This window comes from Balaenoptera physalus (genome assembly GCF_965194825.1).
Source record: "Balaenoptera physalus genome assembly, chromosome: 14".
In the NCBI taxonomy this organism is placed as follows: Eukaryota; Metazoa; Chordata; class Mammalia; order Artiodactyla; family Balaenopteridae; genus Balaenoptera; species Balaenoptera physalus.
In genome coordinates this window covers 55,573,802-55,598,661 of record NC_138893.1, presented here as the reverse complement: position 1 = coordinate 55,598,661, position 24,860 = coordinate 55,573,802, and the positions used below count along the sequence as shown (strand labels likewise).

Below are 24,860 nucleotides of genomic sequence, written 5' to 3'. Positions count from 1 at the left end.
CTTGGACCATTCTTCCCCTGGGCTAGCTGGCTGCTTGACACTTGGTTCTCAGCTTAAAAGTCTGTCACTTCCTCAGATGCCTGATTACCCAGTCTAAAGTAACTACCCAGTTACTCTCACACCACTCTATTCTAATATTTTGCAGAGAATTTCTCGCACATACGTATTTGTCTCAACTCCTGGAAGGTGAGTTCCATACCAACAGGAATCCTGTTTGCCTGGTTCATTGCTGTACAGCACCTAGAAAAGTTACAGGTACCCAGATGACATTTAAATGTATACCCTTAAAGTGAATGAACAAAACTTTTCATAGCCACTCTTGAGGTCTGCACAGTGGCAAACGTGTCCGGAAATACCCAGTGCAACTCAAGTGTCAAGTGTGGGGCTAAGATGTTAGATGAGATTCCTGTCCTTTGAGAATGAGATGAAATTGCCTTGAATTCCATCCCATGTGTGTTTGGATAAATCTTCCCCATTTGATCTCTGAGGAATCAGAAGGGAAGTTGTTGGCCTTGAGTTGATCATCGAAGTCTCTAGAGCAGATACTGCATGGAACAAAGTATACAGAGAAAAAACAGACAGAGGAAAGATTGGGGAGGTGGGCCACAATTGAGTTCAAAAGAGGGAACAAGAAAAGATTTTCAGTACCTTAGGGGAAACCCCGGTAAAAAGCAGTGTTTCAAAAGTCGGGGCAAGAAATTTCGGAGTTAGTTTGGTGGTCAAAAATCTTAGTAGCGTGAGACTGACTGATAGCTATTGTCTTTGATAAGAAAGAGGTATGATTTAAGAATAATTACTAATGGAGGTTATAATTTATCTTAATGCTGAACTAGTTTTCGAAAGACCTGGGTTTGGCTACTGTTTTATCACAAAGTGACTGTAGGCTTCTGGGCAAGTTAATTTATCCTCTGTGAACATCAGTTTTCTCACCTATAATGTAGGGATAAAAACAATCTGCTCTGCTAATCTCAGTGTTATGAAGGTTGCTGAAGATGGTTATGAGGAACGTGACGTGCATTGTAAACCCTTAAATTTTGTACAATTACAAATAATTAAAGTTGTTGGAATCAGAAATGGAGGAAACAGGTGGTTACATGGCAGGTATACCATAAATTCTGAGGTTGGGGCGAGGGGTGGCAAAAGAACTTGTTAAAAGGGACTGCAGGTAAGAAAGGGAGGGACTGAAGGCTGAAGTGAAAACCAAAGGACAAAAGCCCAGCTCTTCCCTTCAGGTGCCTTCTCTAATAACTGGTCTATTGAATTCCTGAACCTTACGTCTTTTCTACTGGCCACTCCGGTAGGCTTATCACTGCATTAAGTTCTCCCTTATCCTGAAATAACTTTTCAACAAGAACTCTACCATAATCTTCTTATTTCTCTCTCCTATCCCAGCCACAAAAAGAGCCCTCTTCTGTGTCATTTCGGGGAATTTTCACTCAAAATGTGAACTGCGGATGGTGGCAACGTTTAGCAATATTTGTCTCTGACATCTTCACCTGGATACTCAGTACATCTTTCTACCTAAAGGATCATCCGTTGGTAGGATTTAATCACATTAGCCAGTGTGTGAGGGTACCTTGCAAACAAGAGCGCTACTGAAGACTGCGTACTGCGGCACCATCATCAATTACGTGAGGAAACCGGGCCCTCCACGGTAGGCAGACTCGCCCAGTATCACAGCTAGTTTAAGGCTGACTTCTGCAGCAGAACCCCGCTTCCCCAAACCCGAGGTCCCCGTAAACGCTCACAGTCCCCCAAGAGGGTTCTGACGAAAACCAAACTTCGCCAAGTCTCGCGCCACCGGGACTCGGGGGCGGGGTGGAGAGCATGAAGTATCGCGAGATGACGGCGTTTTCCCGCGAAGGAGAAGCGCGCGTTTTTCTCTGGCTGGACACCTGGCCGGGAGACTGGGACCGGCAAGCGGCTGGGAGGTTTTAGCGCGCGGCGTTGCAGGCGCTGTGCGGAGGGCACCCGGTTCCGGAGTGTGTGTCCAGCCATGCCGGCGCAGCGCCCCGCGAGCAGCGGCGGTGAGTGAGGAGAACCTGCCTCCCGGAGCGGGCGGCGGCGTCTGGGGCGGGGGTGCGGGAGCAGCATGGAGAGACTGCAGCCGAGCTTTTGAGGGGAGAGGCGACCCCGGGCAGAGACTGAGGAGGAAAGGAGGGTTACCTTTTCTGTGGGGAGTGAGTGGGGGACACCCGGAACTGCGCATATTTGCATGGTATAGGAGATTTGACACAGGGGAGCTGCGTTTTCCCGAACATCCCCATTTGTAAACTGGGGTCCAGGCAACTTGTTGACATAGTGAAGGCTTAGGATGTCTTCTGAGAGGTGATACTGGCGTCCCCCTGGGTCTTCATGGTTTGCCTCAAATGCATCTGGAAAAGGGAGGAAGGTTGTTTACTCGGAAGTTGAGTAACTGGTCATTTTTTAAAGCTGCAATTTAAAAGCCTTGCCCCCTCCTAGGGTCCGTAGCTCCAGATATGGTTGAACAGCCGGAGACTGCCGTGATTACCCCAGCCATGGTAGAGGAGGAAGAACAGCTTGAAGCTGCTGGGCTAGAGAGAGAGAGGAAGATGCTAGAAAAGGTAAAATAGGCATCACGTTCATCGTCGGGGGTGTGGTTTGTGTGCTTAAGTTTACTAGTCTGGTTTTTTATCAACTTTAAAACGGGCTTCCTTATTTATCTCTGTTTACCGATGCTATTTTTGAGAAACTTTTGCATGAGCTTTGAATAAGGCTTCTATCAGATATAGTCTTGGTCTGTAAAGTGGCCTCATCTCTCTTAAGTGAGCATTTCAAATTGCTTGTTTAGCTATTATAATTCTTCCAAAGTCGGTAGTGAATTATTTTTAGTGAATTCTTTCAGTGCTGTTTTCCACCTAAGTAATCAACTTGTTTTTTGCTTTCTTTTCCATTTCTTGGGCTATTGCTAAGTAAGATCCTTTAGGTTAAAATGTGATGTACTTTTTCAATGAAGAGTTAATTATCCTTGGGGTTTTCTGGTACAGAGTATTTTGTACGTTACTAAAAGCAGTTTTTAACCTCTTGAAAAACTTCAGTTTTTAAGTATATTTTACTCCAGTACTGTCCTACCCTGTTGCTTCATTATTGCATATGCAAGAAGACTGACATCTACTACCGCTTATGTGCTGCCTACTAAGTGATTTTCTTGTAATAATTTATTTAGCCCTCCCAGTATTATGGTTATTTAGGTACTTTTGATATCTCCATTTAAATATGATGAAACTGAGGCAATTGGGGGTCGGGTCACACACTAGTGAACTCAAATTTGGCTGTCTCCAGAGTTCTTGTCCTTAACATTAAACCTCTCTGAGGACATTAACATTGAATTAACTCCATGTAATTACAAAACTACTCAAATTGGGGAATAATGCACTCCAAAGGCAAGTAATGAATTAGTTAGTTCCCTGCTATTTTATATCAACAATAATGATTCTTTTGTTAGCATTTTTGACACCTCATGATCATTTATTGTGAGTCAGTCACTGTTCTGAATGCTGTACATGTATTTTACTCATTGAATCCTCAATAGTATCAAGTAGATACCATTATTAAACTCATTATGATTACTGTTATTAAACTTACTAGTTTAATTACTAGTATAAACTATTTTATTAAAATAGTCTATAAACTAGGTTCTATTTTCATTCCACTTTACAGATGAGGAAACTGAGGCACCTAGAGGTTGCCTGGGATCCCTCAGCCAGTAAATGGCAGAACAAAGATGGTAATGTAGGCCATGTGGTTCCAGAATTCACACTTTTTAACCACCTTGCTATACTTTCACTCCAGTATATAATAGTTCCATTATTACTGATCATCTGTAGTTGACCATAATCCGGTAAGGTAGTATGTTAACAAATTTTAATAGAATTGGGAGGTCAACCTTGAACCACCTTTACTCATTCTATGAATTCCTACAGTACTTAGTTACACAGTATTATCCTTACTTACTTGATTCTTTCTCACTTTGTTTCTTGAGGGCACATCACATTGTTTTGTTTTTGTAGGCTGTGCACCTGGCAACTAGTAGGCTATAGTAAATGTCTATTGAATTTCTAACTAAGGTAAAAGAATATTTTATAATATATTACCTAACATATATGATTATATAAATAAAATAAATATACTTACAAGCCATTGTAACAAGGTGAATTATAAAGGATGAATCCTGGGGCATGGTCCAGAGTAGAATCAACTTCAGAGATTGTTAGCAATAAACCCTTAATTTTGAGTAGTGTAGTTCTCTTTTATAACCCATGAAGATTGTTGGTTAAGGAAATGCTATTTGAAGAAAGATATGAGGTGTAATAATAATACATTTCAAGAATGCATGAGTTCAAGTGAAGAAAGATTATTTTCACATTTAAAAAAGGTCTATCAGGGAATTCCCTGGCGGTCCAGTGGTTAGGACTCCAGGCTTTCACTGCTCTGGGCCCAGGTTCTTCCCCTGGTTGGGGAACTAAGATCCCACAAGCGGTGCGGTGCTGTGCGGCCAAAAAAAATTTTTTTTAATAAATAAATAAAAAAGGTCCGTCAAAATTTGTAGTACCATAAGTATTTGCTGATTAAACTAGGAGTCAAAATAACTGCTACTTTCAGTGAAATTTTTAAGCTCTTGAACATTTTGCAATCCTAAAGTTTTTTGGAATTGTTACTCTTGAGGGATAGGTATGGTACAACTAGCTTTTCTTTAGCAGTTATGCATCATAGAACTTAAAATAGCAATTTTTAATCCATTTTTCAGTACTTCCATGAATAAAGCTCTTTTCAGTCCCATTAGTGCAAGGGTGTAATTTGCTAAAAACCTAGTAGGATTGTGGTTCATTGTTATTACATGTCTTTTTATGTACAGGTATTGAAAGAATTTGATTGCTTTTTGCCCTTGACACTTACAAATTATTCCCTCAGTGACTGTAGAGAAAATTCTAAGAATAAGTCTCTCTCTTACATGTCTTTGGAGCCAAAAAATTCAGTACACAAAAGTAATGATTCCTTTTCTTTTGGGAGAATTCAGTATTTATGGGCATGTATTTAGAAGTACTTAAGAGAGGAAGAGCTAGCTTAAGTTCTTAATGAGAAGCATTTACTTTGCTTTAGGAGATTTGAAGGTTTGTGAAGATCCTGGAGAATGATTTTGACATTCATTTGCTACAGTTATTTTCTTTGACTTTTCACCTGCATTTCCTTTTGAAAGAAGTCATTGTTAGTCTAGAATACTTGAGAGTAGCTTTAACTTCTGTGTAAGTGGGGGAAGGGGAATGGTAAGAGTTGTGAGGGTTCTTGGAAAGGTAAAAGGAAAACTGTTCATATTGTGTAACCTGAAATAGAACTCCCTCCGCAAAAAATAAATAAATAAAACTGGGGTTGGGAGAGGTAATGGGGTAGACAGTGGAGAATTTATGCTCTTGGTGTCCACTGGCATACTCTCTCACTCTCTCATCAAGAGATGCTTTCCGCCAGGCACTCAGTATTGAATACTTTCCACAGATGAAGCTACAATTTACTTTAATATAACAAATAACAAAATTAAGTCAAGAAAGAGTAATGATAGATGAGAAGATTTACTATAGAATTATTTTGAAATACAGAAGACTGGGTTTAAAGGTTAACCATTGGCATATTCTAATTATATTATAAATTATTGTTCCATGATGGCACCTTAAAGCTTTAATTACTTTAAAGATGTATGCTAATTTATTCTGAACAGGACTTAAGGCAGCAGATAAATTAAGCACAAAGTATTTTAACTAAAATATAAAATTAAAGTTAAATTTAGGAATTCATTTTTATAAAGTTTTAAGTAATTTCATCTCATTTATAATATCCATTTCATTAAGTGACTGACTATTGTAATCATAGTAGTACGTTGGTAATAATAAAAGAAAGGCTGTCCTAAAAGAACTGAAAATAGAGTTTTATCTGCACGGGTAAGACTATGGATGATTTTTAAAAGAATTTTTATTTTCTTGTAATGCGCATGTATTTCATTAAATTTATTGTTAGGTATCTTATTGTCACTGCTTTTGTAATAGAAAATAAATTTATTTTGAAAGAAAAGTTAGATGACATAACATCTGGGAAATATAAGCTAATTTATACTGGTGTCTGATTTATAAGGTCAAGCCTTAACCACTAAATTAAATTTACCACACACACACTCAGGAGTGGAATTGCTGGTTAGTAAGATTTGCATATATTCAACTCTCAGTTGACTTCAGCCCACTTAATGCTTTTCTTTTGAGTTCAGATTACAGTATTTGGTTGGCAAATTATGAACTGGATTTGGCCTTATGTCTGCTTTATTGGAACACAACTTTTGTTTACATGTTGTCTATAACTGCTCGAAGGCAGATTTGAGTATTTGCAATACAAACCATATCATGCTCAAATATTTAAATATTTGCCCTTTGCCCTTTTACAGAAAATGTTTGTGGACCATTGACCTATACTATTTATTTGTTGCTTTTGTTTCCTCTCTTGTGCCCTCTGTTATTGTTCTCTTAAGATGTTTAACTTTTATTATGAGTTGAGAGGGTTCCTCCTCAGCCACTAGACTGTTGTATACTCTTACAAATCAATAAATAAATGGTGTGTAAAAGTAATATGGAAAGCAGAGGTTTGTAAATGGAAGGCGTACAGAGGTGAAAGATAAAGGTAAGAGTATGAGAGTAGAAAGCTAAAAGGTAAGGGCAAAGCTTGGGCAACACAATACTGAGGAGGAAAGAAGCTTGTAAGAAATAAACAGTAGATTTAGCACGTTTAAATATTTTGACAATATAGTTTTTGAATTCTAAAACTAGATGTTCTGATTCCTAGCTAATGAGACTATCTTTTAATTCCAATGCTCCTTCAAATTAAACTGGTGTATAAAATTTTTCTTTTCTGAAATCATTTGGTTTTGTAAAAACTTAAATTCAACCTGAATTAAATATTTGCTTTCTCACTTTAATTTCAAATATTTTGAAAATGGACCTTCAATTCTGTAGATGCCAATAACCATATATTCAGTGTCTGAAATTTCAGTATTTTGGTAGCCAAGCTATACTTTACCAGATTGCCTGTTGAACCCCAGAATCATATTTTTTTTAGCTATTCTAGGTTTTTGTTTGGAAGATAACCATTTTTAGTAAGTGAATTTAATATTATAAAAATATTTTTCATGAATTACAGGAAATATATTAAACCTAAAGAGCAGTTGTTTAGTCATCTTTGTTACACCTTATGCCGAAAAAAATCAGTGTATGTCAGGAAACCGTTAATAATTATGGAAACTTTCTCTTTGGATAGGCTCGCATGTCTTGGGATAGAGAGTCCATGGACATTCGATATCGTAGACTTCAGCATTTGCTTGAAAAAAGCAATATTTACTCCAAATTTTTATTGACTAAAATGGAACAGCAGCAATTAGAGGTATGTATATGTGATTGATTATAGCTAACAGCTTAAATTTTTAAAATAAGCTTTACTGAGATATAAATTACATACAATAAATTGCACACATTTTAAGTTTAGAGTTAGATGAGTTTTGACCTGTGTAACCACCGGCACAGTCAAGATAAAGAACATTTCCATTATCCCAAGAAGTTTTCTTCTCTCAGTGGTCTCTGCTTCTGGCCCCGAACAACCACTGGTTTCTGTTTTCTGCCACTATAAATTGGTATTGTTTTTTCTAGAATATTATATAAATGGAATCATATGATAAGCACTCTTTTGGTGTCTCGCTTCTTTAGCTCAGCATATTTTTAAGATTCACTTACGTGTATTTATTTATTTAGTAGATCATTTTTATTCCTAAGAAGCATTCCACTGTATGAATATACCAACAGTTTTTAAAAATTATGAATACTGTATTAATTAAATGAACAAGAATTAAGAACTAGGACATTCTAAATATTTTTGCACCTCCATTTCTGCTTCTCTTTCCCATCTCCTTGCCTCGTTTACCATCCTAACCCAGAGGTGATTACCATCATGAATTTTGTATTTATCATTTCTCTGCTTAAAAAAATAGTTTAACATATATCACATATGTATATGTCCATAAACAGTGTATATTTTTGGTCTTGCTTATTTTGAGCCTTCTAAGAATGGTATCATACTATATGTAGTTTTTCTATAGTTTGCTTTTGTCCTTCAAGGTGTGTTTCATTCAAGAGTAACTGCTTCTAAGCAGACTTTAGACCAAAACGCCTGTTTTTAGTTCCAACTTCATCCTCACTTCTAGGGTTGCCTTGTGCTGCCTGCCAATCCTTGAGCTGTTGGAGTTTCCTCAATATAAATTGCTTTACTCCAACATTTATTTTTTTATTCACCTGTTAACTGATTTTTATCCTGTCCAGTGATATTTTTTGGATGCCAGAAATTGTGAATTTTATGTTGCTCAGTCCTCTTTTCTAAAAATTGCTTTATTGAAATATAACTGATATACACAAAACTGTACATTTTTAAAATGTATACCCATGAAGCCACCACAACCAAGGTAATGAACATAACCATTAATTCCAAAAAATTCTTCCTGTCCCCCCATTTTTAATGAGATATAATTGACATGTAACATTATATTAGTTTCAGGTGTACAGTGTAATGATTCAATATTTGTATATATTGCAAAATGATCACCACAGTAAGTCTAGTTAACATTATCACTGTACACAGTTAAAAAAATTTTTCTCCCTTGTGATGGGAACTTTTAAGATTTACTCTCTTAACAACTTTCAAATATGCAGTAAGTATTATTAACTATGGTCACCATGCTGTGTAGTACATCCCCATCCATGACTTGTTTATTTTATAACTGGAAATTTATACCTTTTGACCTCCCCCCTCACCCCCCACCCCCCAACCACCGGTCTGTTCTCTGAATCTGTGAGCTTTTTTTTTTTTTTAAGATTCCATCTGTAAGTGAAATCATAGTATTTGTCTTTCTCTCTTATTTCACTTAGCATAATGCCCTCAAGGTCCATCCATATCGTCGCAAATAGCAAGATCACATTCTTTTTTTATGGCTGAATTCTGCCGCTTTTTAATTTTCTCCCATCCCTCACTTCCTGTCTTCATCACCAGATAGCCACTGATCTGCTTTCTGTAATTACAGATTTGTTTGCATTTTCTGTTGGTGTTAGGTTCTTTTAGCTTTTATATCTGAAAAAGTCTTCATTTACCTTTTATTTTTGAAAGATTTTCTACTGGTTGAAGAATTTATTTTTCTTTAGTGCTTCCCCCCACCCCCTTGCAGTATTTTAATGATGTTTCACTGCTTTCTAGCTTACATTGTTGCTAACAAAGCCAAAGTCCTTATGATGGCCTACAAGACTATAAGCAGTCTGGTTGCCTCCCTCAACCCCATACCTTTCAGACCTTGTTCTAGGTGTGTTTCCGGCCTTTAGGCCTTTGCACTGGCTGTTTTCTACTTGGAACCCTCTTCTCAATAGATACCTGCCTGGCTTACTTCATCATCATCTTCAAGCTTTGGCTTACACGTTTTCGCAATGAGACCTGCCCTGACAACCTTAAATAAAGTTACCTGGCACCTCCATCCTCACACTCCTGATCCCCTTTACCTTGTTCTTTTCTTCGCATTGCATTTATCATCTAAGACACTGTATAATTTATTTATAGTCCACCAGAAGTATGAAGATTTAAAAACTTGGGCCAAGTGTCAACACTACAATAAATCCTTTTGTCCCCATCATTCACATTTAACAGTTATCAATCAAGATTTTGCTACACTTGCTAAATTCTCTTTTTCCTTTGTTGAAGCCCTTTTTAACCCTTCCTATGGTAAAATGAAACAGAAAAACAAATACCAAGCTTAATGACTCACTGTAAGGTAAATACTCTTTTAACCACCTCTTGGAAATGGTTTGAATCGTTTTCTGTTCTGCTTTTAAAGCTTTGTTAGGGGGCTTATGGAACAGCTTTTTTAGTCCAAGAATAACTTGGTCCCTCTTCTGAATGTTCTTGAAGCCCCATACATTAAGAGGCCTTTCAGCTTTGGCTGACGGGAATGTGAACTGTTCCTGAGCCCTTGTGAGCACAGGGATTGTTCTACCTGCTTTCTAGTTGCTCTTTTCCTGGCCTTCATTTTCTTACACTCACACACTGATCAGTACTCAGCCTGAGGATGCCACTGCAGATCTTCAGAGCCTCTTTTGTATGCAACTGTCTCCTCTCTGGTACTTGACCTTGGTTTGCTAGCTCCTCTGAGTTTTGCACTCTGTCTTTTCAACTCAGGGAGACTGTTGAGCTCTACTTGGGTTCTTCCTCCATTATTTGCACTTGGAAGTTGCCTCCAGGCAGTAAGCTGGGCAATCAGAAGATTCACGTTGGTCGTTCGTGACAGTGTTCACTGTTCTTTGCTGCGTGTTGCTGAAAACCACTGATATATTTTATCTAGATTTTAGTTGCTTAAGGCAAGAGGGTAAATCTGTTCACAGGACAGTGTTCACTGTCCTTTGCTGTGTGTTGCTGAAAACCATTGATATATTTTATCTAGATTTTAGTTGCTTAAGGCAGGAGGGTAAATCTGTTCTCTGTTACTCCATAAAGGCTTGAAGCGCAAGTTCTTGTTTTTTAATTTTTATATACAGTTTCTTCATTGTGAACTTAAGTTATTTGAGATGTGTGTTTCATACTTTGCATTTTCCACTTTTGACACTAAGAAAAAATTATCTTACAGGAACAGAAGAAGAAAGAGAAATTGGAGAGAAAAAAGGAATCTTTAAAAGTTACTAAGGTAATAAACAGTAAGCTAGAATATTTTGTATACGTTACCTTCGATATTGAAGACATTCTCTTGTATTCTTTTGACTATTGATCATCTATTTAATTTTAATATTCTTTATCTGATAACCTATCTTTGTTGGTTGTATAGAAATATGTAAAATCTGTTTCTCAGTATTTTAGATATGGGAGGAGAGCTAAACTATGACCTTTTTAGTTTCTTATTCTGTGGACTATATTTCATAATAGCAAAATTTCACTTTCTTATCTGGGGAAAAATCTGCAAATATTTTATACCTCAAGGCATTTTATAAGTGGCCAGCTCTTTTGGAGCATGTAATGCTTACTCTTCTTCATGCCTCTAACCTCATCATGTCAACTTGGAGCCATAAGAGTAATCTAAATTTGTATCTTGTACATAGCTGTAGCAGTGGAACCAAACTTGGAACATATGGCATATATGGTAATAGCATTTCAGATAGAGCATTCATTTAGGGATAGCCTGAATTTTAGACGTGATCTTTTTGGGAAATACGTTTTAACATGAGGCTGTTTAATGCCATATTGATAGGGATTATACAAACAACACTTGTGTTAGTGAAAAGAGAAACAATAAAGGTAACATTTATTGAGTACTTACTATGTGCCGGGTATTGTTCTAAGCTTTACATGTTTTTACTTAATTCTCAAAGCAGCTCTGTTAGGTAGAGATACTGTTATTATCTACATTTTATGTATAAAGATACTGATGCAAGGAGATAAGGCACAGTTCATCCTCATTATTTATAGATCCCATACTTGCCACTTAGCCTACTCGCTAAAATCTGTCACCTGTGTTTTTGTGGTCATTCACAGACATGTGCATATGCAGAATGGCAAAAAATTAGAGTCTCCCAACATGCACATTCCCAGCTGAGGTCAAACAAAGCTGTCTGCCTTATTTAAGTTGTCACAGTGTAAACAAGTGTCCTTTTTGTGGTCTATTTAATGCCATGATTTTTGCATTTTTGTGGTTTTGGTGGTTTTGCTGTTTAAAAGACTGTCAGCCACATTGTGCTGAAGTGCTGTCTAGTGTTTCTATTGCAAGAAGGCTGTGGTGTTCCTTATGGAGAAAATATGTGTGTTAGATAAGCTTCCTTCAGATGTGAGTTACAGTGCTGTTGGCTTTGAGTTCAGTGTTAATCAGCATATGTTTTAAATGAGGTGTGTTTAAACAGCAACATACATAAAATTGGGTTATGCGTTGATCAGTTGATGAAGATGTGACCAGAGGCTTGCAGGAACCTAAACTTGTATTTCTTCTAGATGCACTGGTTCAGTGTTCACTAGTTCAGTATTCACAGCGACTTTATAGAACACAACTATTGTGAATGAGAATTGACTAACTTTGAAGGTCACATATCTAATACATAGTAATGCCAGGATTTGAATCTAGGATTAATTTCGGATTCCACACTTAATTTCTATACCAAACTGCCTTTGTTAGAAAATATCAAAATGCCAATAGGAAAAATAGGTAGGGTATCTTTAAGTCCAGTTACTTGATTCTTAGTGTGGTTATTGGTGATGTTAAAGTATATAGCAGATAACTTTGCAACAAAAGCAATTGTGGAAAACTGATGTTTGACTCAGTTGCGAACTCCAGGAGTTTATTTTGGGTTTTTGAAGAATGTACTTATAATTTTACTGGCTTAACCATTTACCCAATACTCGTCAAACTGCTGATTTCAATCAGCCTTCACTTTCACCCAGCTAACTTTTTATACCAGGTTTTGGGGTTTTTTTCCCTTTATTCTAAAGGTGTCAACCATTAAATTCTGCCTATTCCATTTCACTAGTCTCTTTTGGTATTTTCTTTTTTAATCCTTTAAATTTTTAACTTCATTTTTATATTTACCTTATTTCTTTGTCATTTTTATTTTTCATACATGTTGTCTACCTATTCTTTGCCAGCTCTCATTCTGAAACTTTGTTTTTGAACACTTCTTCCTTTCCCTTATCTCCTTTCACTAGTAATTTTTCAGTGGTTTTCTCTTTTATTTCTACTGTCAGTTGTATTTAACTTATAAATTATACTGAAAATGAGTACTCCTTCCATACCATACCCAATGAGTATCTTCAGCATAAATATACAGTTAGAGAAGATGTACATGGTAATTTCAAAATAAAAATGCCTTCTGTGTTTAGTTTTGAAATGTCTCTTACATGGAAGAAAACTGAGGAAAGTAGAGTCTTTGGGAAAAAGTAGAGGGATATGGTTACAAACAGGTTATAGTAGGGAAATACAGAAAAAGATTACCTTTTGGTAAGCATAATAGTGAAGAGTTGTGGATGTGGTTCAACTGCAAGGAAAGCTAACCTAATCAGTGCCTTTTAACATATAATACCATAGAAGTCTTTAGGAAAATAATACTCTAAATCCTTGTTTTGTAGGGTAAAAATTCCATTGATGCAAGTGAGGAGAATGCAGGTAAATTTCCTTGTTCCAGTTTTGAAGACTATGTGTTTATATTTTTGTTTTAATTACTATAAAAAATAAATTTTTTTTTATAGTTATGAGAAAGAAAAGAGGAAGAGAAGATGAATCATACAATATTTCAGAGGTCATGTCAAAAGAGGTAAAAATAAAGGGGGAAGGACACATAAGATTCGATGTTGAGTAAAACCTATTGTGGGTTTTGAACCACCTTAAAGCTGTATTGATTACTGTTATTTACCTGGGTTTTCAGCCAGTTAAGTGTTTTAAGGAGGAAGATGGTACCATCTTCCTGTTTGTTAAAGGAGCATGAGCTTGGCCTAATCAGAAATTATTATAACTTCTTAGAACCTCAAAACTGTATCTTAAGAACTCTGTTCTTTGTTTGAAGACCATTAAGGAACTAAAGTCATAAACTCATTTCTAAAGCCATTTCTTTTTTACCTTCTCACTTATTACCTCATTAAATAGAAACTAATTAAAGCGTGTCCTCAGTTATGACAAACCCTAAATATTCCTTAAGCATAATTTAATGTATCACATTCTTAATATTAAAAAAAATTCTAACCTTGATTACCTACTCCATTTTTCTTTTACCTGAGATTCTAACTCTTTACATCTTCATAAGGTATAAAGTTTCACATAATACTTGTCCTTAGTCTAGGGATGTACTCTGATATTTTCCCTTTTTTCCCATTTAAAAATAATAGTTGAGACCCACTCAATTTATTATGGAACACACTCAGCCTGCAGTTTGAAAAACTATTAATGAGATTTATTGAAGTTTAACTAATCACATGGCTGTTATTTTAATTCATCAAATGTTGGTGGCATATCTGCTATGGACAAACTTTGTTCTAAGTGGGTAAGATCAATTAGTAAAGAAAGGTAATTGTAATAGGGAAGAACCTTTTGTATTATAAGTTAATCACTAAAGGGATGTTGCCTATAAGCTTAAATTATACATAATGGCCCATCTCTGGGAACCCTGCTTCCCAGGAATGAGCATTAAGCTAAAATACCTTTGTTTAGCTCACAGGAAACATACTGACCAGGCCCACCTGTGAATGACTGCAGGAAGGAAGAAATTCACACATCCCCTTCAGAGGCTGATGGGAACCAGGAAATGTTTGACTTTACTCCCTCCCCTTTTAGTATAAAAGGAGCCTGAATTCTAACTTGGGCAAGATGGTTCTTTGGGGCATGAGCCCACCATCTTCTCAGTTTGCTGGCCTTCCGAATAAAGTTGTTATTCCTTGCCCCAGCAACTCGTCTCTTTTGATTATTGGCCTGTCAAGCAGTGAGCGGTACGAGCTTAGACTCGGCAACATAATCACTGTCTTTGCCTTAGCCTATATCCAGTGAGAAAAATTTAGAAGGAAGTAGTCAAATATAATTGGATAATTGGAAAATGCTATTGAGCATATAGAGGGGCTCTTAACTCAAGCATGAGGTTCATAAAGGTTTCATCTAGGAAGTTGAGACTTGAGGGATAAAAGTTAAATCATTTAAAGGTGGGGATAGGTTAATAGGGAAATAGTAAGATATAGGGAAGATAGTGGGGATGTGTTGTAGGAAGAGATAATAACCTTTGACAAATGTCCAGAGGCAGGAGAATTCCTGGAAAGTTAAAAAAACTTAAAAGGAAATTATATTTGGTTCCAGTTTGTAAACAAAACAAGTGGTGAAGGATGAAGCTATAGAGGTAAGCAGTGTCAGGAGTTCAGGAGGTTTAATTTCTAAAAAGAATACTTAGTAGTTGGTATCGTTTTGAGTCATTCACAAATTGTTCTCCAAAAAGGTTCAGCTTATCTAGCCATTTTAAAAGACAACCCTTCTATCAGTTCTCTATATAAAATCTCTTTGGCCTTAGAATATGAATATCTATACTTACATAATACTTTACATATACACATGTATGTATGTATGTGGTGTCAGTCATTACATGTCCTGTCATTTTCCTGTGTATCTCAAATTTGAGATATGCTTAAAATTTCTTGAATGTATCATACTATTTTATTCCCTTGGTCCTCTGCACATGCTATTCTTTGTGCTTGAAATACAGCCTAATTCTGTCTTTAATGATTATGCCTTGATGACAACTTTTTCAGATAGTTTGATATAATACTCTCCTAAGTCACCAGGGACATTGTCTCCTTACCCTTAGCATCTAGTAGGTAATTCAAAATCAGAACACTTTTATTCTGTATTTTTAATGTATTTGTCTTTGCCTCTTGCTCAGGATTGCAAACTCAGGCCTCTAATCCAGAGAGAGGCCTAAAGTGGCCTGGAGTTGGGACTAATACATTTGGGAGTGAATCCTTGAATAATGGTAGTAACCTAGAGCAGGGTTTGGAGAACTTTTTTTGTAGAGGGCCAGATGGTAAACATTTTTGGCTTTGAGTAGTTTTGTGGGTAACTAATCAACCCTGAACTTTGCCGTTGTATCCAGAAAGCAGCCATAGACAGACTGTAAACCAGTGAGCCTGATTTTGTTCTAATTAAACTTTATTTAGACATTTATAAAAACAGGTTGCCGGCTGGAGTTGGTCCACGGTCTGTAGTTTGCCAGCCTCTGTACTAGAGGACTTCGCGAATTTGGAATTAGTCTATTCAGATAAGCTTCGACTTAAAAAAAAAAAAAGCTGGAAAATTTAGGAGTAAATATCCCAATTTTTAAGTGCTGCTAACGAATTCAGAATTTTGTAAGATGCTATCGGCTTCATTCCCTATGAATTCATGGCATGATGGTGTAAAGAAAATAAAAGACCTGGACTGTAAAAAAAAAAAAAAAAGATTCTATGGGCTTAATTTTGTCTGAGGTCCACCTGTATTTTAATTACCTTCAAGGCTTATCCCCATTTCCTGGCATAAAATCAGAACAAGAATAAACATTTGTTAAATAAATGAATGAACCACATTCATTGTTATTTTGTTTTTGTTTTCTCAATGTTTTAGGAAATTTTGTCTGTGGCTAAGAAAAGTAAAAAGGAGAATGAGGTAAGAGATTTATAATAGATATTAAATTTAGGAGTCATATTTGCTTCCCTGATCTCTTAATCACCAGTGTACATTTTTTCTCACTAGTTATCCTATTTCTTAGCTTTTTAAAAAAAATAACCATTTGGCTTTTTTTATCCTAACATGCTTCTTATATATCAAGTTTAAGTGGTCTATTGCATGTTCCTTAGTGTGTAAGTATTAATTTATGGGTCTTTGGGAGTCTAGCAATGATGCAAGTAACTCTAACCATATGGATATATACATTCCACATGTATATATTCCATAGCTTGTGGAAGCCCTGAGGGATACTTTAATCTTGTTTCTGGCCTTCAAGATTTTCTTTGGTTCTGTTTGGGAAGGCTTGATTTTACCCCCACCCCTAACCCCTCATTTTATGTAGAGAGGTTCCTTGTTACCTGAGTATTTACTATCCAAACCCCTATAATTACAAGATTTATTCTTTGTTCAGTATAAGGATTGGTTTATGATGCAGTTATAACCCAACTATGTTTAATGTAAATAAGATGAAGTAAGCATATTTTTAATAAATATTTAGTTGCATTTTTAAAGATAAAGCCCAATCTAATCTTCTACCACAATTTACTGTGGAATTGACATTTTATAATATACAATAAATAAACATATTGATCTTGTGTTCATTGGAAGAATCCTGACAAATGTATACATCTGTGTAACTATTATCCAAATCAAGATTTAGAACCTTTTCATTATGGTAGAAGGATCCCTTGTATCCCTTTCCAGTCATTTCCCCACCCCAAACCTAAAGGCAACTGCCTCTTGACTTCTATCATAGTAGTTTTGCCCAACTTTTTAAAAAAACTTCTATCACAATCTAGTTTTCATACAGATGAAATATAAATATGTATTCTTTTATTACCTGCTACTTTTCATTCAGCGTGGATGATAATCATTGATGTTGTTGAGTTTGTTACTAGTCGGTTTCTTTTTACTGCTGAGTAGTATTCCATTGAATATTATAATGTCTTAATCCATTTTCTTCATGAGCATTTGGATTGTTTCCACTTTGTGACTATTCTGAATGAGGCTGCTATGATAATTTGTGTAAAGATCTTTGTGTGGACACGTTTTGATATTTTTTCGGTATATACCTAGGAGTGGAATTGCTGGGTCATATGGTAAATGTAATTAAACTTTATAAGAAAGTACAGATCTTTTTCCAAAGTGAACACACCATTTTACTCTCACAAGAAGTGTATGAAAGTTTCAGTTCACATTATTGCCAGCATTTCATGTTGTTAATCTTTTTGATTTTAGCCATTCTACTGAATGTGAAATGAATCTCATGTAGTTTTATTTTGCCTTTTCTTAATTACTAATGTAGAGTTTATTTTCATGTTTGTAATGGCTGTTTATATGTTTTCTTTTGTAAAGTTTCTGTTCATATCTTTTGCCCAGTTACTGGGTTATTTGTCCTTTTGTTGATATATGAGTTCTATAATCTCATTGTTGTCACATATATAGACTGTATTTTCTTTAAGTTCGTGGCTTGCCTACTCATTTTCTTAATGATATCTTTTAATAAGCAGAAAATTTTAAATTTTGTAATAGCCCAAATCATTACCTTTTTTCTTTTGGTGGTTAGTGCTTTTTTGTCTTGTATAAGAAGTGTTTGTCTGTCACAAGGTTATCAAGTTATTCTGTTTTCTTCTAAAAGCTTTATGGTTCTGGGTTTGATGTTTAGGTATATCGTTTCATCACAGATTTTATGTATGGAGTGGTGAAACTCAAGTTTCCTATTTTTTCAGTTGAATATGCAGTTGTGGCATCATTTATAAGACTTACCATTTGTAAGACTTCCCTTTGAATTGACTTAATCCTTGTTTTCATTTTCTTAAAATGGAGTTGTGGACATAGCTAACCAATAAAAATCTACCATTGGTCATAAGTTGGTGCTGTGTCACAAACAGATAAATTGACATTCTTAAGTTTGATATAGTGAGTTTTTAAACTGTATTTACTTTGCCCCTTTGCCTGTAGTGAAAGTAATTACTTAGATGAAAGTAAATATTTTTATGTTCCTTGAAAATATTTTTTTTAACAGACATTATCTGTTATCCTTCCTATGGATGAAGGAAATTATTAAGAAAATAGTTTAATAAATTCTTGGGTAGCACATTTTAGAGGTTTGGAAGGGATGTATAATTGTAAAGGTCATTTCAGAAGTATATGCCTGTTATATGTAAGGGTTATTTTCAGAAGTGTTTTTTTTTTTCCAGTGGCTTTGAATTTGTGGGGGAAGGGAAGTAACAGTCTAGAGGGTTTTATTAAACATGTAGCTTTATTTTTTCATACCCAATGATTATACGACTGGTCAAATTTTGATTAGCAGTTACATTTTCTGATTAATGGAGGGTAGCAGCATTATTATGTATTAAACTTCTAATTAAACTTTTTTCTTTACAGGATGAAAGCTCCTCTTCTAATCTCTGTGTAGAAGATCTTCAGAAAAATAAAGATTCAAATAGTAAAATTAAAGATAGATTATCTCAAACAGTTAGGCAAAATACTAAATTCTTTTTTGACCCAGTTCGGAAATGTAATGGACAGCCAGTACCCTTTCAGCAACCAAAACACTTCACAGGAGGAGTGATGCGATGGTACCAAGTGGAAGGCATGGAATGGCTTAGGGTAATGAATCCTCAATTTTAATACAAGATATTGGTTCATTTCTATATGATAACCTATTAATATGATGTAACACAACTTGAGTTGTTCCTTCTTTGTTTCACTATTATATATAAAACAAACATTTCTGTGTAAATACTTATTTTCTAACTTACTTACCCAGAGTAAATTTTTGAAAGTGAAAAATTATCTTATTCAAGGCCATCAACATTTTTATGGCTTTGATAACTGACTTCCCACAAGTGTTATTATAACTTACAGTGTGAATATGTCAGTCTCATCATAATTATCATCTTTGGGTTAAAAGAAGAAATAAACTTACTGCTGATTCAATAGGTGTTTATGTCAGCATTTAAATACAGTGTATATTATTTTTGTCCAGATGCTTTGGGAAAATGGAATTAATGGCATTTTAGCAGATGAAATGGGGTTGGGAAAGACAGTTCAATGCATTGCTACAATTGCATTGATGATTCAGAGAGGAGTACCTGGACCTTTTCTCGTCTGTGGCCCTTTGTCTACACTTCCTAACTGGATGGCTGAATTCCAAAGATTTACACCAGAAGTAAGACATGTTTCCTTTTATTAAATATATTATCATTACAAATGTTTTACTGTTTTGTTGCCTGAATTAAGTTATAGATCTCTTAACTAAAATTATGTTGATTTCTGTGTAGCACTATATCTTATTTGACTTATCTTTCAATCTCAGCAATACCTTCTCTAAGTTTATATAGAATAAACTAAGTTTCTATAGTAATCTCAGACATCTTGCCTAAAACATCCCTGGGTGGTTTTTAGTGCCTTGAATAATTTGACTCACCTGAGATAGACCTGGGTAGAATTTATTTTTTAATTCTGTTCATCCTTATTATGGTGTTTTCCTTCCATACCTATGTGTTTTAGCTACATCATTGCATTATGAGAAGTATATATTCCAAAAATAACTTCACCATCTCTCTCACCTTACACTCAATTTGGTTCTATGGCTTTTTTATCCTCCCATAGTAGCCCAATAATTTATTAGAATTGATTGACTCATTTTGCTATAGAAATATAGAACTAAAGTTAAGTTAAATTATATTTTTTCTCTCAGAAATGATTAACTTTATATTTTACAAATTGTTGTTATTTACATTTTGTTCTAAAGTTTGTTATAAATCAATATAAAATCTTTCAGATTCCTACTATGTTATATCATGGGACCCAGCAAGAACGTCGAAAATTGGTAAAGCATATTCACAAACGGAAAGGGACATTGCAGATTCATCCTGTGGTGATCACTTCATTTGAGATAGCCATGAGAGACCGAAATGCATTACAGGTATGAATGGTCTTATTGGATTCTTTGTAATCCATAAATCACATTTTTCTTAACTTATAACACTTTGTCACCATCCAGTAGCATTTGTTTATTTATTTATTTTTTCTGATGGAAGTAATAGATTGCATTGTGCATATTCCTTTAGAACCTGGAGGTTTATATTAACAGAAAGATTGATGGGCTTCCCTGGTGGCACAGTGGTTAAGAATCTGCCTGTCAATGCAGGGGACACGGGTTCGAGCTCTGGTCCGGGAAGATCCCACATGATGGGGAGCAACTAAGCCCGTGCGCCACAACTACTGAGCCTGCACTCTAGGGCCCGCAAGCGACAACTACTGAACCCGTATGCCACAAGTACTGAAGCCCACGTGCCTAAAGCCGTGCTCTGCAACAAGAGAAGCCACGGCAGTGAGAAGCGCATTCACCACAACGAAGAGTAGCCCCTGCTTGCCGCAACTAGAGAAAGCCCACACTCAGCAATGAAGACCCAATGCAGCCAAAATAAATAAAATAAATAAATTATAAAAAGAAAAAGAACGATTGAGATGAAGGTTGTAGTCTCTAACAAGAAAATTAAAGCCTTTGGTACTTTAATCTATAGCCGTGACACCATTTTATTTATTCATTTATTTTTTATTTTTTAATTTTAAAATTAAAAATTTTTTCCTTGTTTTCTTTTTTTTAAAATTAATTAATTAATTAATTTGCTGTGTTGGGTCTTCGTTGCTGCGAGCGGGCTTTCTCTAGTTGTGGTGAGCGGGGGCTACTCTTCATTGCGGTGCGCAGGCTTCTCATTGTCGTGGCTTCTCTTGTTGCAGAGCACGGGCTCTAGGCACACACGCTTCAGTAGTTGTGGCTTGTGGGAACTAGAGCACAGGCTCAGTAGTTGTGGCACACGGGCTTAGCTGCTCTGCGGCATGTGGGATGTTCCCGGACCAGGGCTCGAACACGTGTCTCCTGCATTGGCAGGTGTATTCTTAACCACTGTGCCACCAGGGAAGCCCTCCTTGTTTTCTTTTTATAATTTAATTTAATTTACTTTAATTTAATTTTTTTGGCTGCACCGCACGGCATGCAGGATCCTGGTTCCCCGGTCGGGGAGCGAACCTGTGCCCCCTGCAGTGGAAGCGCAGAGTCCTAACCACTGTACCACCAGGGAATTCCCTCCACAACACCATTTTAGAATCAGCCAGACATAGACCTAATCTGTGAATGTATTACAGATGTCTCTGACAAGTGCTTTAAGTATATAGAACTTATCCATTTAATTTTAATTAAATAGTGGAATATATGAAGACAAGTTATTTTTTACTATCTTATGGATCTACTATGGCATAACATTCCCATATCTGTTTTTCTTTGTGTTGTAGCTAGTTATTTATTAGTGCCCAAGTTATTGTAATGCAATTGGAAAATGGACTTCTCATTGCCTCTCTCAGTTCATTTTTTGGTGTTTTGAACTTCCTCCTCACTGCTCCACGTATTTCACATACAGTTCTTTACTGCTTTGTTTGACTCTGACCAGTACAGTTGACCCTTGAACAACATGGGGGTTAGGGGCGCCAACCCTACGTGCAGTAGAAAGTTTGCATATATTTTATAGTGGGCCCTCCATATCCACAGTTCCAGATCTGGATTCAACCACTCGTGAATCATGTAGTACATACGTAGTATTTACTATTGAAAAAATCTGCATATGAGTGGACCTGTGCATTTCAAACTTGTGTTGCTCAAGATTCAACTGTATATCAGATTTTACTTGTGTGCTGGTAGAACTTTGGAATGTGGTTTGCAGTTATTTCTTCACAGTAAAAGTAATACATATTGCATGTAGGAAAAAGTAGTGTACAGAAAGACCTGAAAGCACTTGTAATTCTACCTGAGAATTACTACTGCTGTGTTATATAACTATTGTTAGCATATAGGTATAATTTATAAATATGGTAATACTTTATGTTGCTTATTGAAACACCTGTTTTCTACTAAATAATATAACATGAATATCTTCTAATTATTTTGATTACCATAGCCAGACCATATTGAAACAGTAAGCTTCCTTGTCAATTCCATTTGCCAGTGGCTAGAATTTTTGTAATTTTCCCTTTCACTGAATTTTTGTTATTATTTCAAGGATCCTAGCTTTAGGGGTTGATGGCATTGGGGGTACAGGACTCCTATTCCTGAGTGGCAGCAGAAGTAAATGAGTCCATTTACTAATTCATTTATCAGATTCCTCACCATTTCTGTTGCATTGGGTTTTCTCTTTTGCTTATTCATTTATGAAGGATGTTGTATATTTTGTTTCATTTTGTTAAGGTAGATATAGTGAGAGATTATTCAGCCTATCTGATTTGTTTGCCTTATCAGAAAAAGAGTTCCAAGTTTTTTATTAGAGAAGTCATAATATTATTTTAAAATTTTCTTTTCATTTTGCTATGAATGTATAAAGTAAAATGCAAAAGATGGCCCATTTCATACTCTTCCCCCAATTTGCCAATCCCATTATCCAAGGATACCTACAGTTGCCAGTTTGGTACTTATATTTCCCAGAAATATTGCATATTTCTGTATTTTTACACAGTAAAACAGAGGAACTTAAGTTTGCTTAATCAAGATAAAAGAGCACAGATATTAAAGATGAGAAATTAAAACAATTTTCATGACAACTTAATGAAAGTAAATGGTTAGCTTTCTGTGAAGATATAAATTACCAAAATTAGCTCCAGAAGAAAGGAAAAACCTAAACAAACCAATAACTATGTAAGAAGTTGAGAACACCATCAGATTAAAAAAAAGAGTGTCAATCTCAGATGTGGGCTTCAAGAATGAAAATTCTAACGATATTTAATGTTTCAGAGCATATAGAATTAATAAAGTCCTTCAGTTCTTTTTTTAGGACTGCAAGATAACACTAATTAAAACTTGACAGAGCATTAGAAAGGAAAACTACAGACTGCTTTGACTAAAGAATGTGAATGGAGAGATCTGAAATATATAACAGCAGGTGGACTTTATTAGTTCAGGACCAAGTGAGGTCTATTTCAGCAACACAAGTATATATCAGTTTTAGGAAATTAACTCATTCTCTTAGTAGATCAGAGGAAAACATGATCATCTCAATAGGTATAGAAATACCATTTGATAAAATCGAACATCCATTCCTAATAAAGAGGTTTTATCTTTAAAATTGCTTTTAGGAAAAATTGTGAGATCATCATATAAAAAGTTTCCCCTGAATTCCTTTTCTAGAATTGCTACTGGAAATACTTAATAGTAGATGAAGGACACAGGATTAAGAACATGAAATGCCGCCTAATCAGGGAGTTAAAACGATTCAATGCGGATAACAAGCTTCTTTTGACTGGTACTCCTTTGCAAAACAACTTATCAGAGCTTTGGTCATTGCTGAACTTTTTGTTGCCAGATGTATTTGATGACTTGAAAAGGTAGGTAAGCGGTTATTTAATTATTTCCTATGTTTTTCTAACTGTCTCAATCTGTGCTCATAGTTAAAATTAATTTCTGTCTTCTAGGTAGCTGGATTAAAGTGATAGCTTTTGGCCAGTTCTTTGTGGTGTATATATTCTGCTCTTTTTATTTTATTTTTTTCCAGTTTTATTGAGAAATAATTGACATATCACTGTATAAGTTTAAGATGTACAGTATGACTTATATGTATTGTGAAGTGATTAACACAATAGGTTTAGTTAACATCCATTATCTCAAATAGATAAAATGAAAAGAAAAAGTTTTTCTCCTTGTGATGAGAACTCTTAGGATCTACTCTTAACAACTTTCCTATATATCATAGAGCCGTGTTAAGTGTAGTCACCATGTTGTACATTACATCCCTGGTCTTTATTTACTTTATAACTGGAAGTTTGTACGTTTTAACCACCTTCCCCCAATTCCCCTTCCCCCAAAAAGTATGTTCTACTTTTGACACAAATTATGAGAGGAGATAAATAAAAGATTATTTAAAAGCTTTTATTGCATTGATTAATTAGAGACAAACTGTTTTATGCTGCCTTAAAAAAAAAATATTTTTTTTTTTGGCCACACTGCACCGCTTGCGGGATCTTAACTCCCCAACCAGGGATCGAACCTGGGCCCACAGCAGTGAAAGCCCCAAATGTCTTAACCACTGGACTGCCAGGGAATTCCCTGCCTTAACATATTTTTATAAAGCTCCTTATTGTCTTAACTTTGTGAAACACTTTAGGTGGATTTTTCTCATTATCTTCTCACAAACAAGAGATGGAGAGGTTGAAGGGATAGGGGTTGATACATCCCCTGTCTCACACATAAGAAAACCCAAGTGTCAAGTTATTAAAAATATAACTAGTTAATGCCAGAGTCAAAAATATAACCAGGGTCTCCCAGTTTCACCCTCATGCTTTTTACTCTAGAAACTGTTTGAATCTTAGCTTATATAATAAAAATCAAAATATAAACATAGTTTTCAGAAAATCATTAGTATAGTCAGAACGGAAGAGTAAATAATCTTACCAGACATTAAAAATAATTAACATAGAAGTATCAAAATCAGGAGGGCAAAATAATTGATTTATACTTACTTTGGCATCAGTGAAGGAAGAACGTTAATTTTATATGGGAGAATAACTTTTAATGTTTTATCTGGAG

The 24,860-nt window shown here is 35.6% G+C and overlaps 1 protein-coding gene across 2 annotated transcripts in view; it reads left to right on the top strand.

Annotated features, from left to right (window-relative positions):
• The first annotated feature begins 1,838 nt into the window (after positions 1–1,838).
• Positions 1,839–24,860, top strand: part of HELLS (helicase, lymphoid specific) — a 36,802-nt gene continuing 13,780 nt past the window's right edge. For both annotated transcript variants that reach the window (XM_082423660.1, XM_082423661.1), the window contains exons 1-11: positions 1,839–2,027; positions 2,464–2,585; positions 7,312–7,434; positions 10,703–10,759; positions 13,180–13,216; positions 13,300–13,364; positions 16,181–16,222; positions 18,671–18,895; positions 19,275–19,457; positions 20,073–20,216; positions 23,466–23,662. In XM_082423660.1, the coding sequence (XP_082279786.1) occupies positions 1,997–2,027; positions 2,464–2,585; positions 7,312–7,434; positions 10,703–10,759; positions 13,180–13,216; positions 13,300–13,364; positions 16,181–16,222; positions 18,671–18,895; positions 19,275–19,457; positions 20,073–20,216; positions 23,466–23,662 (1,226 nt within the window). In that variant the 5' untranslated portion in view covers positions 1,839–1,996. The remainder of the gene's footprint in view (positions 2,028–2,463; positions 2,586–7,311; positions 7,435–10,702; positions 10,760–13,179; positions 13,217–13,299; positions 13,365–16,180; positions 16,223–18,670; positions 18,896–19,274; positions 19,458–20,072; positions 20,217–23,465; positions 23,663–24,860) is intronic.